Source organism: Pleurodeles waltl, chromosome 8, assembly GCF_031143425.1.
Source record: "Pleurodeles waltl isolate 20211129_DDA chromosome 8, aPleWal1.hap1.20221129, whole genome shotgun sequence".
NCBI classification, from domain to species: Eukaryota; Metazoa; Chordata; class Amphibia; order Caudata; family Salamandridae; genus Pleurodeles; species Pleurodeles waltl.
The window spans coordinates 542638720-542661081 of NC_090447.1; the positions used below are offsets into that span (position 1 = coordinate 542638720).

At 41.4% G+C, this 22362-nt stretch overlaps 1 protein-coding gene across 1 annotated transcript in view; it reads left to right on the forward strand.

The window, feature by feature from the left end:
* The window catches only part of CFAP47 (cilia and flagella associated protein 47), a 2216809-nt gene that overhangs the window by 1987469 nt on the left and 206978 nt on the right, over positions 1 to 22362 (forward strand). The window contains exons 61-62 of the mRNA XM_069204610.1: positions 5856 to 6027; positions 12085 to 12246. Of these exons, the coding sequence (XP_069060711.1) occupies positions 5856 to 6027; positions 12085 to 12246 (334 nt within the window). The remainder of the gene's footprint in view (positions 1 to 5855; positions 6028 to 12084; positions 12247 to 22362) is intronic.

Here is a 22362-nt window from a genome sequence, read left to right on the forward strand (position 1 = left end):
TAACATGTTTGGGAGTACTACAATAAAAAGTTATGGAAGTAGGGACTTAAAATAAATCCCTATAGGAAATAAGGATAAATTAAATTATTTAAAAATAGGACTACATTTAAGTTTCAGGGGATGGATATATCAACAGTCAAAAGTAGTAATGTTATTCAAAAGTGTAAGAGTAAACTTACTTGTGTAGATTTACTCACATCTAAGTTTACCTTTATAAATAGGCTCTAATGTTTTGATGATAAGTTTTTTTACCAAAGACAAATATGAGCCTCATTCCTGAGTCAGGGTTTGCAATAATATTTTACCTTGCAAGTAACGGGTACTGGATCCTTTTCAATGGTAACTGTGCAAGTTGCAGTCTCCAGCATTGAGACTGCATTGCAATATCTTAGCTGCAGCCAGAGGAAAGAGATGTATAAGCTGTTTCCTTTGCCTCCAGCTGTGATATTGCAATGCTCTAAGACTGCAGCATTGATGTCTGTACAAATGGCTAGTTAAAGCACATGACATTTGAATGTGGTGGAGGCCATTCTGATTTTTTTAGGAATGCCATGGGTTCTTTTATATGTGTTAAGTGTGGTACCCCACATCATTAGTAAAGATTATATATTTGCTTAACATACTAGAATTTACCCTTGTGTTAGGCTTCTTCTGGGTGTGACGTGTATTATAGGCCATGGTCATGGGATATATGGTACCCAGCATTATCGAGGAGAGACCCCAGAGTAGGGCTTGCGGAAATGTTGGACCATTCTGTAAAATGGACAGAAGTCATGAAATGGTGCTTCTTCTGAATATTTATCAGCCCCTTCACCTTTCCTAGTTTGGTTAAGTAAATTTATCCTGGGTAAAATTCAGTAGAGATTCTGATCTCTATGGCTGTGCATGTGCTCAGACATGCAGAATGTCAGAATTATGTACATTCAGCCACAAAGCTTATGGTTTGGAATATTCATCTGTTTTCCATGGAACACCCAGCTGAATATATCTGTTCATTCTCATAATTCCCTATTCTAAAGAACATTTACACCACCCTATTACCCTTCTGGATTGGGGCATGCCCCTTTATGACATGGTCACCACCACTTTTTTGCCTGGTGTTTGATACAGTTTTGACTGAAAGTGCACTGGGTTCCAGCTAACCAGGTCCCCAGTACCACATCTCTTTCCCTAAAACTGTTCCTCAGTTGACAATACCTTTGGCCCCTCTGCAAGTCCCTAGTAAATGGTAACCCATGGTAACTATGACATTGGCACCAAAGAGGGTCCCCAAGGGCTACAGCTTGTATTGTGCCATCTTCAGGGACCCCTCACTTAGCACATGAAGACTGCCACTGTAGGGTTGTGATGCTAATAATTGTGTTTGACCAATGACTTTGTGTTTCACCACTGCACATATTAGTTGCTCAATGTTCACCAGTAGCACATTATTCAGTTTAGCTGCCTATTACCTTTGACATGGCATTAGACATTACATTCTGTATTCAGTTTAGCTGCCTATTGGCTTTGACATGGCATTAGACATTACATTTGGTATTTAGGTTAGCTGCCTATTGGCTTTAACGTGGAGTTAGACATTGCAGTTGAGACTTTGCAAATGAGCTGTGTTTTTCCCAGCTGTGTTTTTCCACATGATAGACCAAGCTGTGTTTGTCACACCAGACCCTAGCTGATAAGAGCGTGTAGATTTTGTGTTTATCTCTCAATCCAGTCTGGGAACAAGTGAATTCTGGAGAATTGGCCACTCTCCAAGTTTATTCGGTTCTCACACTGAGTTTGCTTTTAAGGATGGCTCTGGACAACAGCGAAATTTTGAAATAATCTTGACTTCAGACAGGAACGGACGTCAGTTGCCTGTCCCCGTTTGGGTAGAAAATCTTTCTCGCAGTTGAACCGGAGTCATCAACTTGAAGTCCCAGAAAGATGAAGCAGAGATAGGCCCTACAGCCCTACGGTTATGCAATTTTGACTTTTATGCTTTGCTTTGAAGTTATGCTATAATATAATCACATGTGTTTGCTGTGTACATTGCAACTGAGAAGTACTTTGATATATTTTGCTATCATTGCTGCGACTACTTTTGAACGTGTGCTTACAACCTACTAATTTCGTCTCTCAGGAACCTCGTGGTGAAGTAATAATAACATTAAATGTCTTCTTTAAACTCAGAAGTGCATTCCATAGAGGTTTTGTAAGCTCGGTCATAAGATAAGAGAAGGAAAGCAGAACAAGGATGCATGTCCTGGTGCAGCTAAAAGTGAAAACATGAGATGGCACACAGCCTGTGTGCCATGTACCCTAACACTGAATGCCAGGCTTTACAGCCTTAAGGCAGGGTGCATTATATCATATGTGAGGACATATCTGCAAGAGCAGATATTCCCCTGCTATGTCTTTGTCGATTCTTAGACATAGTGAGTGTCAATGCGATATTCCTCGGGGCTTGCACGCTGATAGAATGTTCCACCTCCAGGCACCACCAAATCTGAATGTCTTGTTAGCAAAGATTATTGGAGTGTCCAGGTGGGGGAAGAGTGATGGGAAGAGGACTGCGAGGTGGGTGATCTGTGAAAGGAAACCATTAAACACAGATAAGAAGCATAAGCATCTCACTTGCCACCTGACAAATGCAATTATGTTGGTAGTATTTTGATTCTCTGTTTCTTAGATCACCCCCTGAGAAACAAGGGCATCTTACCTGTCAAATTCATTTCATGCACAAGTGTATTTTATTGTTCATAAAGTGACTGTAACTGGGTTCCAATTCTTCCAGATTGGAAGTATATTCTTTGAAGAAACACAACTATAAAATGTGCAGGATCAGACATAGACTCGCGTACGAGTCAAACTGTTTAAATGCACACCTAATACTTCAGCTGAGTGCTTTCACCACAAACACCAAATGCACACTAAATTCCTCAGGTGTGCACTTCTACAATAACATCAAATGTGCACCGAATATCTCAATCATGCGGTTCCTCTCCGATCACCAAATGCTTACTGAATTCCTCAACCGCGCGCTTAGATCTTAATTCAAGGATATAAAAAAATCTGGAATCCTCATGACAACACTCTTACCGCGCAGAGCATGGCCTGCTCTGAATGACGCGTCCGATCCGGAGCATGCCCAGGGGAATCAAAGGCGAACTGTTATTCAGCAGAGATAACCAATCCGAAGACAGCTGCACAGGAGAGGCTGAGCAGGAGGAGTGGAGAGTCGGTCTCCAGGCTGCAGAAGAATAGTGAGCAAGTAATCATAGGCAGGGTCCCTTTTCTACATCGGCCCCGCCCAAGATGACCACCACTGCAACACCTGGGAATTTGGAGTCAGTTTCCAAAGGCACATCACATGTGCTCATAATTACCATATTAACAACATTGCACTGAATGTGAATAGTACAACAGCATCAACAATGCAATGTGAAATTACAGTTATGACATTTGCAATATCGGAATATAAATATTACAAGAGCATCAGCAGTGCTAAGTTGAAGTTCAGTTATGACCAAAGTGTTCAAACTGAGTTTATCCTGAAAGAGGGTGCACGTGGGCACGGTAACCAATATTTGTTCACAATGAGACCGTGGTGCATTTTGCCACAGCGTTCCCGAGAACAAATTTTAGCTTTGAATTCCCTACACGTCCTAGAGGCGCTATTTGCCACCATGACAGTGAGTAAACAGGGAAGCCATTTTAAGTACATGTGCTGAACACTGGTCACTACGAGTTCCCCAGCTACATGATGGCTTCACTGAGAAAATAGGGACATTGGGTATCAAACATCTCATATTAATAAACCCTCACTGATGCCAGTGATGTATTTTGTTAATATATGCACCCAGAGGGCAGCTTAGAGGTGTCCCCTGAAAAACTACCAGTTTGCGGACTGACTAGTTTTATGCAGCCTGCTACCACCAGACATGATTCTGACCCCCAATGGTGAAAGCCTTTGCCCTCAGATGGTCAGAGACAAAGCCTGCTCTGTGAGAGGTGTTTACAACCTCACCCAACAGGATGACCTGCAAATCTGCATTCCAAGGCACAGGGCTTCAAAGAGGCCCACAGTGCTTGTTATGTAGATCTGGCTTCATTTACAGGAGAGATGCCAACTCCCCCGCCCCAGGGTCCATTTGGCACATGTACAGGTGGGAAATTTAGTATTCAGAGAAATGTGACCACCCCTCAGGTCCGTCCCACCCTAAGGTGCGCTACCTGATGTGGAAACTACATTTACAAATCTGCCATTTTGGTGTTGGCAGATTTAGGAACTCTGGGATAGGGTTATGACCACTTCCCACATAAAGTGGTCATTTAGGACGTGTAATGACCACTGGGATAAGTAGCCCATTGGCTACTATCCTACACTCCCTCCAAAATGCCCCTAAATTTAGTATATAAGGGAGCCCCTTGCACCAGGAAATCGGATTCCTGTTGGCCTATGGAAAAGGACACTCAAGAACCGCAAAATCAAAGCTCAAGGAAGAACCACCAGCCTTGACCCCACCCCTGTCGGCCTCTCTGATGTTCCCTCTTATTTGTGCCAAAGTCGACTCGTCCTGCAAGCGGCTGTGCCTACAAAACCCTGGGAGGTCTTCCAGCCTTCAACAAAGACCGAGGAACTCCAGTGGATCTGCTTCCTTGCATCTTGCAGGCACCCCAAGAGACCAGAGAGGACACCGGACTGCAAAAGCCCCACATCGGAAAGCACCAATGCACCTGTGTTACCTAGTCTGAGTTGAAGTGGACCAATGGTGCCAACATGGTTCCGCAGCCCTCCAGAAACAAAGCCCACCTTGGACTTGCCTACTGTGGACTCAGTGACACTGCCTGCAGCCTCTGCCCACAGGCTGCTTTAACTGTGTGTGCTCCTGGTGAAGAAAACTCAATGCCTCAGGACACTTCTGCACCCGTCGCCACTGGCCCAGGTGTCCCTCCAATGCCCAGCATCTCAAGACTCAAACACATCTGTTGGTTCTCCCCGACTAGACACCCTGTCCAAACATGCAGTCTCTTTTCAACTGGAGTGATCCCCATTGACTAACATGGGCCCCCGATGATGTTCTACACCTCTGCCCCCAACTGCCCGGTGTGATGTGTTGGTGTGGTCCTGATCCTTGCCCAGTACTTACCTTAAGTCCAGGGGATTGGCTCCTTAAGTTGCTATTACTATACCTGAATACAGTACTTATTTGTCTCTCCATAGAATAACATTGCTGTTTCTGAAAAATGCATTGTCGACTTTTGAAACCTGAAAGTATTTTTCTTGAAAAACATTCTTACCTGATCGTATTGATTCTGGTGCCTAAATAGATGTAAAGATACTTGTTATTTTTGTAAATTGGTGTGGATCTCCTTATTAAGGTGTGTGTCTCATTTATTGACTGTATGTGTTTGTAGATGTCTACCACTCCTCACTGGTAAGTCTAAGGCTGCACAACCACACAACTAACAGAGCACCTTGTGGCTACTAGAGTAAGCCCATGTCCACTAGTAGGGGAACCTCTGGATTCATTGCATGATAGTTCTCCTTTTCGTATATCATATAATAAAGAGCCAGCTTCCTACAGGGCATGGCCCCCTTTTGAATTTAAGCTATTACAAATATTGTATGGAAAATTGGTAAACACAAAATGCAGTAGTTTTATGAAATATGTATAGATAAAATCCATAATACAGTGTCAATTTGATCATTACTAACTCTTTACTAGCACACAAGCCATATCTTACTGTGGACAGTGTGGTTTGTCTGTTAATGCAAGTCCTTGACATACCTTCTTAAAGCTGTGCATTGCACAGCAATAGAAGCACATGTTACATCTGCTTTGTTTTAACTGTTTTTCTTGGATTTTATTTAGGTTTTTCTACAACCGAGGAATTTCTGTATGAGATACAGTATGAATCCGATCAAGTGAAATCCCAGCTAGAGTCTTCTCTAGCAATTGGTTTCGTGAGAAAAGAGCGGGACGCCCACTCTGGAATTGTTACTTTGATCTTCAACATTATTTTTGCTCCAAGCAAGCCAATGAAGTAAGCATTTGTTGTTTCTCATTGACCCAAATATGTTGTGTAACACTTAAATTGTACGATATTACAGTGCACAGAGATACTGATATCTGCAAAAGGTTAGCTAGCACCTCACAAAAGAGGATGTTTTTTCTTTTCTCACTTCTTTGATCAACAGGCGTATTTGCTTTCTGCAAGTTCCAAAGAGACTGCTCCATTCCGTTGAAGGGTACAGGGCTCCAAGTGGTCTAACACCCTGACCTTCTATCTTGGCTGCTATTCCATAAGTGTAGTCTTCTGATTATACCACTGTTTGATTGAATCTGGATTCGCCTCCAGATTTGTGTTGGCCTTGTTCATGTTGCATGCTATAGCCTAGTCAGACCACATAGTCAACAATGTCTCATGTAGATATCTTGAAAGCATTCTTCTAACAATCTAGTATGACTTTTCAGGGATCTTTTATTGTTTGGTCAAACTGAATCACAAAGGTGCTGAAACTTACTTCTTTCTTCAGCATCTTTCTGTAGTAGGATAACTTGCATGGTAACAGGATATCCCACTTTTTCCCCTGTATTTCATCCAGTGGTTGAATCATGCATATCAGAGCCTGGTTGAATCATTGCATAAGTATTTTGGTCTGGCATGATATGGAGAAGAAAATGTATGTGATACTTCTTTCCCATCCCACATTGCCTTCATGTAGTTTGCCTCGTGTTCAAAACTACCTCCTTGCTGAAACCCATGTGAGTGAAAATACCCATCAGTCCACTGGCTATCGCGGGTTCATTGATCTACCTCCATGGCATAGCCTCAGGGTAACTTGTGGCATTTTTCACTACCATCAAAAAGAACTGGTTCCCTCAAAACATTTTAAGCTCTTGCGGTCTGTCTTTGTCTATTTCCACTGTCTAAAAAGACATGCATACCTGCTCTCTTCCCACCTCTCTGTTTTTTGGGTGCAGCATCAGCATAGGTTCCTCAACTCCAGAACTTCCCTGAAGGGCTGTCTGTACCCTAGAAGCCACACCAAGTCCAATCCAGGCAGACCCAACATAGACAAGCAAACATCTTAATTAGCTTACAGCCCATATACTGACACTATGGTAAGCTTCCTCAACCCTTCTGTCACCCTCAAACCGCTTCCTAGGCCAAGCGCCATACTAGCTATTGCTCATTATTTACCACTATGATGGGCCTTGCTGTTGCCTGAAGAGTCTTCTCGGTCGTGCCTTGGTTAGAGACAATCAAAACCCAGATTCTTCATTTGAGTGTCAAAAATAACATCCACCATCTACTCACCTTCCACTTTCCCTCAAGTGGGCTCGGTATCCCCTTTCTATATTTTCTGGCCCTACATGAAAGCTTTGTTTTGTTAAATGTGTTCCTACCTCTATCCTGCTTTGGCTGGTGGAGGCCCGAACTGCTGCTATTCTGGTCCACTCAAGGGGGCGGGAGGTTCCTGGGTAACGCCAGTGCTGATCCATAAATCAATCTTTTGCAAAGCTCTCTGGGGTCATTGAGCTCAGAGTCTCATGGATGTTTGCATAACTCTGTAAATGTATTGCTAATATATGCTCTTTTATTACCAAATGTATACAGTTCGGTATCAGTATTGGCATTATTTCCTTTCAGCCATCTGGTACTTTCACAGAAGCATTCATCCAGTTCTCCCTGGTCTGGTCTTTCTTGTAAGACTGTTTTGAGTTTCCTAAGTGGCATTTCAGGATCAACTCAAACTCCGTTACCGAAGGTCCCCATTATACTTTTGTACACTGCATGCTCCATTGGTAATAACGCAAGAATGACATACTTCGCTATTGCAGGCAGATTCCCAAAATCCAATGCCTAAATAGTCTTATCAACCTAATGCATAGAACAAGCTGATCAGAACATTCAGCCCTTTTTTCTTTGTCATCGTCAGTCACATAACTGTTTATAGTCTGTTTGGGTAACTCACATTTTAAGTTCTTTAGTCCAAATGTTCAAATTGCACGTTCCACAGGCGCAGTAACCTCCAAGTGCTGAGGCCTGTAAAGACTTGAATCCCATTTTCCGCATACTTTTTTCATGAATCATCGCAGAGTTTCACTCGTTCACGTCCAAAGGCACTAACTTTTCTTGAACTGCTAAAGCAAATTCCCTTTCTGCTACAGTCACTAATTCTAACTGATAATCCCATTTTGCATTTCTTTCGTTTGTATCCATATTCTTGCTTCTACTTGTACTTTCTATTCACCGTTAAACATACTGTGGCCAAAAATGCTGCTTTTTATTCTGGACAGCAGGAGCAGAGGTATAATACACGCTTGGAATACTCTCGATCCAATTCACTCTTCACCCAAGTGATCGGCTTTGTTTTCTCACTGCATCTGTGCTTTCTCTAACTTAGGTTTCTTCTCTTTCCTTCCTAACCATGGCCCTCTCTCCAGGCACAATGCTGTCGTAGCCACTGATAATAGACATAGTAAAGCAGACAGATCTATTGCCATAATAGAGCAAAAAGTCAAATATGCTCCAACTTAAAATAAGGGTGAAAGTGAAAATGTGACCCTTCATCTGGCCAGGAACTTTTATGTCTTTATTTCTAAGGCTTTCTGGTAGTTGCATGATATTCAGGTCATTATCCAAGCCACTGAGCAATAATGTCTTAACCTGGACTGTTAGGCTATGACGGATGTAAGCCATAGCCTTGGTGTGAGCTATGACTGAGCTCCTACAGAATCCAAACAGTTTGCCCCCCATTAGGTAAATTGATTTCTGTGAGGTATGCCAGAACCTGCTTCATAACTTTGTTCTAGCAGCAAGGCTTTCCTCTGGGAAGTGCATGTCATACATGTGTCCCGACACAAAATTGCAATTAGGAAACAAACAACTTAAAATTTCAAAATCAGGTTAGTTCAAAAGTGAAGAGTGCAATAAGAAGATGGCACAACATTTAAAATCATCATTTATGGGGATCAGGAGTTATTGTAGAAATCAGAAATACAGTAGAGAGTAAAATTGAATGCTGTGCTGAATGATATTTTAGTGAGTATTGTAGATCAGACCTAGATACCATGTGTGTTCAACCCCAGATGATGTGTGGTTACTAAAAGTTAGTAGTTTCATTGTGGCCAAATATTGTACTTAAAAATAATTGTGGAAGTTAAAAATCCTCAGTGGGGGAAGGCTGAAAAGTAAAGTTCCCTGCAAGGACTTCATAAACTTGGATACCTGTTTTCATGTTTCAACTGTTAACTCTAACTTAGCAGTCAAAAGCACTCAAAAGGACAAACTGTCAAAATATAGCCATTGTGTGAGCATTATCTACGGCAAAGCTTGCTTCCTCAAAGACGGATATTTTCTAAGTCACAAGTTTTACAGAAGGTTTGTGACATTTTTCTGGTGTTGTGGACGTCTCCAAGCTTTCACAAAAGGTCTCTCTAATAATAGGTCCCCGAATTAAGTTACAACTGGTTCCTTTGAGCACCCCAGAACATCATCATCTCCCTTTGTCTACTGGGCTCCTTTACTGCCCACACACGGAAAGCATTTCACAGTGGTAGGTAGTTAAAATGTTCAGTCACAATTCATTATCTCATTTTGTCCTTGACACTAATAACTTTTTCTCTCCAGGACCTTTCCCTAGCTTTAGGAGAAAAGATCCACTGGACAAACCGGTTCTACTGGTAGAACCGGTACTTGGACCCATGTGCCCTTGGAGGTCAACAAGAGAGTAGCTTTCCTAGCCCTTGAAGGAGATTCCCTGCTGCAGAGATCCAAGTCAGCATGACACAATTCCCTGCATAGGCTCTTCTCAGACATAAAATAGATTTTCCAGTAGCAAAAATGCAAGTCCTCTTTTTTTAGCATTAATCCAGCTGTCTCCTGAGAGTGGGTAGCACATGGAAATATAAAGGGTAAAATAATTGTGATTGCTGAAGAACCCTGACTAGATTGAACTAACCTTCCTCTGATTTCTTCATTCAGCTTTTTCAGCATTTAATATAGTTCCTGATTCAGAGATATTGTTTCCACAAAAAACTATCTAAGAGAACCTTTCACCAAAGTAAAATACAGCAGCAACCTGGTTCACATCTCCTCATTCCCCATCTGCTTAAATTACTCCAAAGTCCAGAGCATTTACTCCCACCGAAGATCAAAGAATGCCTCCACCAGTCAGATTCCATCTGTCCTTCCTTCCATGTTTTGAGCGGCTTCTCTGTTGTAATAAAAAGCTCCCTTTACAAAACACAATGGCATTGTTGGTTTCCTTTCTAAGGTATTTGTGGCCCACTCATGTTGGGACAAGATTCCTTCCTGTTTTTTAAACCTGTGTTGGTGCTTGTCTTTGAAGTCAGACACTTGGTCTCCTCAGTACCAGGAGAGATCAGGCATGAAAGGTGGAGAGTGCAGGCGATAAGCAAGATACCACATCAACGATTGTGAATAAACCTGTGCTAAACATTTTGGCTAAGGCTCTGTTAGGGTGTAGTCACCAATGTAAATCCTGTAAAACAATATAGACAATGGAATTTTATAATGATTATGTTCCTTTGGTCATACCGTAGTACATCAGCCTGGAAAGTTAAAGTCTAAAGCAAATTTCTAAAGAGTTAGGAAATCAGACATTTGTTTGTCCGCTTTGCATTTTTAAAAGTAGACATCTGTGGAGGAAGCATGGGGATTTAAACACATTTTTTAGACAGGTAAACATTTTCTTCATTTTTACATCCCATGGCTGAACTTTGTGAAACTGCTCTAAACGTTTGTACACAATTTTGGTAAATCAACATTACAGTTGATTTACCACCGTTTCAGTTTGACTACTTCAAAGCAAAAACGTGTTTTCTTTCTAAGGGCAATGCTCAATTATTCATTATACTTTTTTGTAGAGTAGCTGTACCAAGAGAGGATTATCCTGCTGCACATATAAAAAAAACTTTCGAGATGGGCATCTCGCATAATAAAACAGTATGACCAATTGGCAAACTTTCTAAAATCCTTAGCTAAACTGGAAGTAGAGTGGTGTCAGTAGTTGTTACTGATACACCAGGTGACACTGATAGGGCAAAACAAGAAATCAAAATCAAGAAGGACGCTACCAAAATTAGAGGTTTACTATAACATGGTAAGCAAGCTTCTGGTAATCTTCAGCTCAAATAGCAGATATCTTGCTGCAGAAAGATGTGTGAAGCCTGGCAGAAACATTTATATTTCCACACAATAAATGCGAGTTGAGTTCATAGCACCTTCTTGTATTATTTAAGGGCACCCTCTTACTATTTTTTGCCTTGGCAAATCGTCATCGAGGGGATGGTGTAAAAAATGACTTTCTTCAAATTTGCAATTAATGGATATAAAACTCTGGGCAATTCTGCTGTTACCACACCCACCTGCCCTGGACTGAAAGAAGAGAGGAATGCAGGTAAAATGTCCTTCAAAACTGATAACAACTCATTCCACGTATCAACGCTTAATACACAATGAGGAATTCTGCTGCCGTCCAGCACTCCCTGCTTGAGCTTTTACTATCAATCTACTCTTTTGCTCTTATCCATGTTAAAAATCGGAACATTATCTTTCGATTAGATCCGTCCTGTTAACCACTACTTAATGATGTGCTTAATTAAAAGTAACATTATTTAACTGAAATATTCTTCAATTTTCTCAGCTGAAATAGTGAATTCGGTTTGAAATCAGTACATAACTGAGAAATTCTAGATAACTGACAACCATACCACAACAAACTGAGAAATCAGAGTAATGCTCACAATGCATCACAAGAAAAACATGCCATTGCTAAATTACGTAATTTAGTCCTTTAATTGTAATAATGGGTAGACAGAAAATGTGAGTGCTTGTGATTGCAAAGGAAACGGTCTCAAAACAATTGGCCTTTCGGTGATTTGCTCAAGCGCTAGTGAACGCATGCTACGTCGAAATAGAACGCATTGTTTGTTAATGTGGGTATTTGGCTAACCCACATGGATATGTTAATATGTGTTTTGCAAGCTGGTATTAGACCACTTAGTAGATTCTTTGAAGTCATATTACTGTATATTGCTCTTTTGTAATCAACATATTTTTGTTTTATAGGCATGCAGCAACATTGGTTGTCCAGTGTGTTACAGGAGGTATTTGGAAGTTTCCAATAATGTTAGTTGCAACTGAGCCCTGTGTCGATGACATCATCAACATTGAAGCAATTGGACTAAACAAGGAATCTGTTGTAGGCTTTCGACTCACCAGTCAAACAAGGTAACCTGGCCAATCACATTTATGAAAGGTGCTTTCACTGATAAATAATTTACTTTTGACAATGGCTACGTATGGCAAAAAAACAGATCTATCGATCAGTTAAGCCTACATTTTTTGATTATTTGAGAGTTTGTGCTCAAAGGAGGGACTTAATTAACAGTATTCTTCATTGAGATTGTATTTATTTATTTATTAGCAGTTTTTTTTACAGTGTGGACGTGCCCCAACAAAAACTGCTGAACGGAATTACACCAACATTTCTTTGCAGCAGAGCTTGGTTATACACAAGTAAATGTGCAAGTTGATTGTCGGACACTGATTTTCACAACTCCCCTCCTTTTCATCTGCCACACCTTGACTCCAAGTGTATGGGATCCCAGAGTATTTTGTTTTCCATTTCCAGCACCTTTGCATTCAGAAAAAAGCATTTTTCATCCTCCAGCATAGCTGCTTCCCTTTCCTTCTAAGCTATGCCAGCTTCCAGCCACAGCATGTCCCTCGACTTTCTGTTTTCTTGTCTCAGCTCATTCCCTGTAATCTTTGGTCATAAATCCTGTTCATATCTCCTCGCACACCTATTCTGTCTCCTGCTTTCGCTTGCAGGCTTCGACTGCTGTCCTGTGTTTCATTTCCCTGCTTCCGCTCGTGCTTTAATTCCCAAGCCTGTATCTTAGTTCTTCAGTCCTGTATAAAGGCTAACAGTGCAGTTTGGCCACTACAGCAACGTAGTTCTCCTCACTACCTTTGTAATATATTTTGTAGTGCACTTCTGTACACTACTGCCACGATGTCCCTCGACACTTGTCTGTTGAGTAGTCCACTCCAAATGCAGATTTTCTTCTTGTTGTTTACCAAGCAATCTTGTGCTACTTGCTACTTTTGTTCAGAAATTGCTTTCAGGACGTATAGCAAGAAATGGATGCAATCTAGAAAGAGACCTCTGGTCTCCAGTATCCATTTATTCCTCAAATGCCTTGCTTATAGCAGAGAGTCACTTGTTGTTTTCCAAGAATCAATTACTGGTCCACGTCGGCTTTCATCTCATGTACTCTCATTGTTTCTTTCTTTAGGTCCACAGGCACACTTGACACGCTTTTTTCTCCCTGTGACAAATGGTAGTAGCAATCCCCAGAGAAAGAATTTCCAAGGCTATTTGAAGTGGCTCGATGTCTGACGAACAATCAAGGAACCCCCAGTATGCTTATTATAAAATATGGCTCTAATTCCTCAAGAAGCACTCAAATATTTTTCCTTTTAAGTTTGTTCTAGCAACTGCTTTATTTTTTAATAGCCTTGTGTTATAAAAAAAAATATAAATAACAAATGTATGTATATTATATGCCTGGTCGAAGGCATCTGCCGAAACGCTATGGCTACCCGCACTATTATATGGGCAATACAATAAGTTATTGATAACACAGACGATTCCTTTTTGATTCTAATTATAGAATGATTTAAAATGACTCACCGGGTGCCGCTAGCCTCTGGGAAGCAGTGAAATGAATGCAGAGGATATATATATATTAGTTTGCCAGTAGGTAGCTATAGGTAATACCTAGTTTCCCTCGCCATGCACTGCTAATTACCCCAGATACTATATCACGCGTGACATCATAGATAATATCACTGTAAGATTTGCAGTAAAATTATTGAGGAGAAAACTGTGTATGGTGGGGTCACGAGGTATAGTTACCTTAGGGTGCGCGTTATAGTTACTTGAGATAACTAAAACTTCAGAATTTGTATGGTTTTGTGTGAGTAGAATGTGAACCTAACTATAATGTCCCTGTAACCTTTGTTTTTTTAAAAGAGGAAATATAGCTATATATATCGGGGCTCGAAAAATGCACTCGACCACTCGCATTGGCAAGTCTTATTTGATCAGGTCAAGCTATTTTTAACACTTACTGGACCCTTCTGGTGAGTTGACACTGAACAAGTGTTCTGTTCAGCTGAAAAATGGAGGAGCAATAAAAGAGGCCTTTTAATCTAGTTCTTATGCCACTTTTGCTTTGGGTTCACAGACAGAGGTCAGAAGTCAGTTTTTCTTACACTGTTTATTGGTCAGGTACATTACAGTTAGGTTGACTAGATTATTTAAGTTACTCGACCTGCAGGTCTAGTAACATTTTTATCCCAGGTCCTGTGCTCTGTATTAAATGAGTATGCAAATTAGGTTAATTATAATTGGCTAAGTCAACCTACCTATAAGTCCCTAATATATGGTAGGGTGGTGAGTTGTTTGTAGGGCATGTAGGTTTAGGGACCCAAGCAAAGGTGGGGCACCCATAGGTGCACTGCTGAGGTTCCCAGTGTCATTTTAAAGGCAAGCCTGCCTAGCTGGCTGCTTTTAAATTAAAGTTACATGTAAATTCGACTTTGGAATTAAAAGTAGTTCCAAAGTCTTAAACTACCTTATTTTTACATATATGTCACCCCTAAGGTGTGCCCTATGTGCCCCTAGGGTTGGGTGCCATGTAACTATAAGCAGGGACCTTATAACAAATAGTTTATAAGCCCTGGTGAGGTAAAACAGCCAAATTAGTTTTTCCCTCATTGTAGTGAATGGCTTCCATAGGCTAGCATGGGGAGACTTTATTTTAACTTATGAAGTCCCCTTAAGTGACAGATACCACAAGTTTGGTATCAAATTAATTGCTATAATAAATCCCACAACGTACAATTGTTGGGTTTACTATAACTTGTTCAGGTAAAGAGTTTTAAACTTTACCTGAAAAGTTACCAACTTCAGCCCTGCAGTGTTTTGCTGCCTTGCTCTGATTGGCCAGCCTCTGGCAGCCTGGACTAGATGAGGTGTGAAGTGGTCTGGCTCAACACAAACAGATGTGCCTGGGGGAGGAGATCTTCCCTCAGCAGATGGAGAGGCAGGAAGGAGGGAGGGCTGCCAAACTGGCCTTAAAAGGCAGGGAAGGACATATGGCGCAATCCAGTACCTCCCTCACATCCTGCAAACCCAGACAATTAGGCGCCCCCTGATTAGATTAGGAGAGGGCTGGAGAAGGGTGTGTTTAAAATTTGTAGTCACATCAGTGGGTGGGCTCAGCCAGATGTAACCTCGAAAAATCACTTTCAGCCATGATGGATTTTTGAGAAATGTTGCTCCCTGGGATTGATTTTTGCCACACTTCCCAGGAAGTGGTCATCACAGGGGGAAGGACCCTGCACCTGATTGGAGAACAGGACCCCCCTGTTTTTCACCCCAGAGCAGGGATAAAACTGGCAGACCTGCGCCCACATCTCTTTTCCCTACCAGATCCCTACCAGGAAGAACTACAGGAGAAGGACTGCCCTGCTGGACCCCTGACCTGCACCTGGACACTGCATTTTGGAGGACTGCACCAGCTGCACACTTCGGTTTCACCACAAGAAGGACTTTGCCTGGCTTTAACTGGTTCAAGGAGGGACTCCCTGTTTGCTACAGGGGAAAAATTGCTAACCAGAGTCCCCTGCACCAACTCCTGAAGAAACTGACCAGCTGACCACTGTCCAGTGGCTGTGTTTGAGTTTGGGCCAGGTGCATTCTGGGAGTTCTGGTCCGCACCCTCAAGGAGCATATCAGAGCTTCTGGAACCTTGGGGTGAGCTGTGGACCTCAAAATAACCTTAACCCCTTCGCTGCCAGGCCTTTTCCCCCTCCTGTGCCAGGCCTTTTTTTGGCTATTTGGGGCAGTTTGCGCTTAGGCCCTCATAACCTTTTGTCCACATAAGCTAGCCAAGCCAAATTTGCGTCCTTTTTTTCCAACATCCTAGGGATTCTAGAGGTACACAGACTTTGTGGGAGGCCAAGAAATTAGCCAAAATACAGTGAAAACTTCGTTTTTTTCAAAAAAATGGGAAAAAGGGGCTGCAGAAGAAGGCTTGTGGTTTTCCCCTGAAAATGGCATCAACAAAGGGTTTGCAGTGCTAAAATCACCAGCTTCCCAGCTTTCAGGAACAGGCAGACTTGAATCAGAAAACCCAATTTTTCAACACAATTTTGGCATTTTACTGGGACATAACCCATTTTTACGATTTTTTGTGCTTTCAGCCTCCTTCCAGTCAGTGACATAAATGGGCATGAAACCAATGTTGGATCCCAGAAACCTAAACATTTCTGAAAAGTAGACAACATTCTGAATTCAGCAAGGGGTAATTTGTGTAGATCCTACAAGGGTTTCCTACAGAAAATAACAACTGAAAAAAAAAAAAATTGAAATTGAGGTGAAAAAAAAATGCAATTTTGTCTCTAAGTTTTACTCTGTAACTTTTTCCTGCAATGTCAGATGTTTGAAAGCAATATACCGTTACGTCTGCTGGACTGTTCTGGTTGCGGGGATATACAGGGCTTGTAGGTTCATCAAGAATCCTAGGTACCCAGAGCCAATAAATGAGCTGCACCCTGCAGTGGGTTTTCATTCTATACCGGGTATATAGCAATTCCTTTGCTGAAATATAAAGAGTGAAAAATAGCTATCAAGAAAACCTTCGTATTTCGAAAATGGGCACAAGATAAGGTGTTGAGGAGCAGTGGTTATTTGCACATCTCTAAGTTCCGGGCCATGCCCATACTAGCATGTGAATTACAGGGCATTTCTCAAATAGACGTCTTTTTTACACACACTCTTATATTTGGAAGGAAACTATTTAGAGAAAGACAAGGGGCAATAACACTTGTTTTGCTAGTCTATGTTCCCCCAAGTCTCCCGATAAAAATGATACCTTACTTGTGTGGGTAGGCCTAGCGCCCGCGACAGGAAATGCCCCAAAACACAACGTGGACACATCACATTTTTTGACAGAAAACAGAGGTGTTTTTTGCAAAGTGCCTAGCTGTAGATTTTGGCCTCTAGCTCAGCCGGCACCTAGGGAAACCTACCAAACCTGTGCATTTTTGAAAACTAGAGACCTAGGGGAATCCAAGATGCGGTGACTTGTGGGGCTCTGACCAGGTTCTGTTACCCAGAATCCTTCCATCCATGACCGGGGGGGCCCATGGGTGTTGCGCTAGCGCTCCCCCCGGTTCCCAGGTGCAGGACGAGGTGATCTCGTCCAAGGCACCCGGGAAATGGTGCCTTGGACGAGATCACCTCGTCCAAGGCACAGAACAGGTTAAAGAGACATCTGGAAGAAGATCCAGAAGTTTGGATAACTTTTGGAGCAAAAGCTCCATAAAGGGACCGACCCGCTGCGGCAACTCTAGCCAGATTGCCCCAACCCGGCCTGACTTGCAGGTTCGTCCCAGTGAAAACAATCTCAGAAAAAGTGACTAAGTCCGAACGTAAAAAGTGACTAAGTCCGAACGTAAAAAGTTAACTGGGACCTCACAGGCAGTGTATCAGAAGAGGGCTCCAGGGACGTCGGATCAAGATTCAGGTTTGCCCCGGTCGAAGGATTTTCATCTCGAAAGAACCACTAAGCCAGAAAGTAAAAATCTCCACCGCGGGCTACCGCGACGCATATCCGAGGAAGAGTTGCAGGAGGTTGGATTGGACTGGCGACTTTGTCCCACTGAAGAAAATCTTCAAGAAAACGACTAAGTCCAAAAGTAAACTTTTGCAGGGCTCCATCGCGGTCGTCCTCAAACTTTCACTTTACCCCGGTCGAGCTGCGACCAGATGACCAGATTGTCGCTATTTGTTTCTAAGCGCTAAAAAGCTTTAATTCTTTAAAAATTCATATCTCCGGCTCCCCTTACCTGATTTTAATCGTTTTGGTGTTGGATTTTTATTGTGTTTTGTGTTTTACTTATTTACTGTTTTGTGATTTTTAAATGCTTTACACATTTGTCTCCTAATTTAAGCCTTGTCGCGCGATGCCAAGCTACCAAGGCTTGAGCTAGGTTTAATTTATTGAGACCTAAGTAGAGGTTAGTGGCCTATTGCTAAATGTAGGTATTTACCTGCCCTTACCAATAACCCATTTTCCAACCAATATTAAATCGAATTAACATATAAATGACCAAGACTTCAATAGCAACAATGCAGAAAATCAGGAGAAGTATGCGATGTCTGGTTTCTAAAATTAAGTTTTCTTACATACCCATTGAATCTATCTCCTAAACTATTCTAACACTAAAGGAATATCTGGGAAAGGTTAGCAAACAGAACGTCAGTAGAAGATTCTGTTTAAGATAGGTGCACTGGCATAAAGCCACATAGAAAGTAAAAGGTCTGCTCTGAGCAAGAGGCAAAGAGAATCTGAATCTCTCGTCTACTAAACCACACTTAGGGCCCAGATGCAGGAAACACTTTGCGACTCGCAAACGGCAAACACTGCCGTTTGCGACTCGCAAATGCGTGTTTCCAATGCAGAAATGCATTCTGCGAGTCGGGACCGACTCGCAAAATGCATTTCAGAATCGCAAATAGGAAGGGGTGTTCCCTTCCTATTTGCGATTCCTAGTGGTATGCAATACCATTTGCGACCGCATATGCGGTCTCAAATGGTGTCGCAGTTACCATCCACTTGAAGTGGATGGTAACCCACTCGCAAATTGGAAGGGGTCCCCATGGGACCCCTTCCTCTTTGTGAATGGACCCCAAATTATATTTTCAGGGCAGGTAGTGGTCCAAGGGACCACTACCTACCCTGAAAAAATACCGAAACTAAAGGTTTCGGATTTTTTTTTTAAGTGCAGCTCGTTTTCATTTAAGGAAAACGGGCTACACTTAAAAAAAAAAAAAAAAAAACTGCTTTATTTAAAAGCAGTCACGAACATGGAGGTCTGCTGACTACAGCAGGCCTCCATGTTTGCGAGTGCCCATAGTCGGTATGGGGCCGAAATTTGCAACCCACCTCATTAATATTAATGAGGTGGGTCATTGCGACCCCATACCGACTCGCAGACGGTGTCTGAGACACCGTACTGCATAACATTTTGCGAGTTGCAAATAGCGAGTCGCTATGACTTGCTATTTGCAAGTCGCAAAATGTTTCTTTGCTACATCTGGCCCTTAAATCTTAGTTTTTCCAGGTGTGGTGACATCATGACCAAAGCTCTTATTTGAAAAACAAAACTGAAAATCAATTTTAATTAGCACTTCAGAGAAAGCCTTCGGCACTCAACCTTGACACACCCTCAAATCGAGGAATCTCAAAAGCTATAGCTGTCACTGCCAAGATACTCCTTTTGTCTGTTAGCGCTTCTCTCAGACTCATATCTCTCATGCACAACAAGTTCGTTGTTAGTTTCAGCGCCTGCAGCTTTTGGAAAAACAAGCTATCACATTGAAGATTAGAACATACAAAAATAATGCAGCCTTCACTCGGAAGAACATGAACACAAATTTACTTTTAGTTGAATATGCTTTAAATGTTGAATATCAAATAATTATAAAGAATAACATTTCTATAATACTATACCATGGACATTCTTGTAGATGAGTATTAAATGTGGCTTACATGAAACATTAACTTCATTGTGCACTTTTACTGATATATTTCAGCACACTATGTTTAACAATTTGTTTTACACATACAAAAAGAAAAATAACCACCCCTTCTTCTCACGTCTTAAGAAGCATAATGGTGCCACCAGGTTATGCCACTTTAACCCTCTCTCTGATGGCGTGTTACTTCATCACAAACCCACTTCATTCTTGAATGAGACTCTCTAAAACCTAGTCATTTTGAATAGCTTTCATCTGGATTCTTGCGAATGTTTCAGGTCGCAATTTTACACTGACTATCTTCCAACTCAGCCTCTGTTCTCTTTCTCTTTCTGCTTTGCTGAATTCTCCATCCTCGGAAATTTTTGTATCCAAGGAACAGGACTATTCCCACCATGGAAATAATCAGCAATGGTCTCAACACAAACCCTACAATCCCATTTCCCAAATTTCCAAACCATCTACTTGTTGCAGAAAATCCATCTTCAATTACTTCACATAGGCCAGTCACTTCCAAATCTTTCTGATCCTTTGCCAACCATGAAATATTTCGGATACACTTCTGGAAATCCATACTTTTATCCGGAATGAAAGTACAACATTGTTGGACCTTAAGCATTAAACGGATTCCACCATCTTTTGCATGTCTAGCAAAAGTCTATTTTGTAAAACCATTGATCTGATAGCTATCATCTCAGAATTTATGCCCAGTAATGCTCCAGCAGTATTAGTGACTGGTTTATCCCCTATAGTAGACAGCCTTCTAATCTTCAAATCATTCAAAATCACTCTAAGGCACCAAAGTGTCTCTTACCACTTCTGCACTCTCACCTTGTTATGATCTAGAACTTTGAGTCCAAACAGGATCGTCAAAATGTTCTACATGGTAAATGTTGGGAAAGACAGTCCCCAAATAACGCTTTCCAACCTGTCCTTTTGGCAATTTAAAATAAGCATGTTTTCCGCAAACAAAATAAACTCCAAGGATAACAGCATCCTCTCCATCAAAATACAATTTGTAGTATCCTCGAACTTCAAAAGTGTGTTCACATTCACTGTTTCCCACAAACACATTATCAGACTCATATCTTTCCATCCAAATGCACATTTCCCACAAACACATTATCAGACTCATATCTTTCCATCCAAATGCACAATCTTACTTTGTGTTCCCAGTCTAGAGCTAAGGCATCTAAGTTTCCAGCTAACTGATGTTCTACTTCTTTTGTCCACTTATGTTGACTTTGGAAATGCTCATCTAACTGTGAGCTGGCTTCCAACCCTCTTCTTCTGTCTTCAATTACATTCAGGAATTTCTTCTCAACCTCTGATAATATACAAGTTAAATTGTGTTGGTGTGCATAAACTGGGTCTAAAGTGAAAACAGGTTTGAGAAATGTTGCAATTATATATATATTTTTTTTATTTCCAAGGGAGCTGGACGTCTGTCGAAATGATCATTTATAGGGATCGCTGAAATAACTAAAAAACACTGATAATGTCCTGTTCCATAAAATAAACTCAACAAAATACTACATGAAATCCCATAGGTCATGGGAATATGATAAGCAATGCCTTCTGAAACAGAAGCAGAAAATTGAGTACATAAATAGCACTCCCTCGCCTCCATAGTCTCTACAAATTCATATGATAAGCGAAAATACACATTTGCAGAATAATCTCCCCTAGATGCATCTAAGTATAATGCTTTCTCATCTAACTTATTACTTTTCTTAGGATTAATAATTTGAGGGAAATCACTAGAAGATATTATTAGCATTACAAAGGCAATAAGCATTAAAGCACCTACTAGGTATTTCCATCTGTTTCTTTTATTTGGCTCCATCATGTCTTTAGAATCAGATCTATTATTAAGCAAATATGGCAGCAGCAAAATATTTCTACGTTGATTTCACCAATATAAGCAGCAAAAGAAAGTTCATTTATCCACAAAATAAAATGTTTGTGAGGCTTCCCTAGCCCTAAACTGTGTCCTTCTACGTGACAACCCTCTTTCATCTACAGGGGACCTAGGAAATCTTCCAAATTCTCGATCCCAATCAATGAAAATCTCTCTAATTTGCATGCAAACTAAACTTGTAGATGACAATGAAAGTGCAAGGTATAGTTCAATCACAATGTTCAGTTCATGGAGGTTCAGCCAAACCTGTATGTTCACTCCAATACTCCACAGATTTCCTGATCAGCATCATTTACAAAGTGGGGCCACTCAGGTGAAGAATACCTACGACTAGGCACTCTTGTTCTTTTTGACTTTCTTAATGCCACACCTTCGTCTTCACTTCCGTTCAGCTTAGAGTTCTCAGTTTCCTCAGCAGTTGCCGGCGGCACACGCTCTTTAGGCAGACTAACTTTTCCTCGTTCTTGTCTTCTGGTGTCGCGTGGGCTCTCATTATCCTAAATGAGACTACTGGATTTCTAGGTAGCAGGATCATTCCTGGTGTGGGGGACTGAGTCTGACCCACTTGGAAGGACCTCTGTCACCCTCAATCCGGTTTTGCTCCAGCTAACTAGCAGTGCCTCATCTCTCCCAAGGGGGAGGGATGATTGGGCAGCCGAGCGCATGACATCTTTAGAACTTCTCAGGGAAGTCGTGGTCACTCAGGTCCCAGCCAGCTCTCTCATTTACAATATGATCTCATATACAAATGACATAGGCAGTTTAAGTTTTATATATAGTTTTTAATAAAACAACTGCATTTTAGATA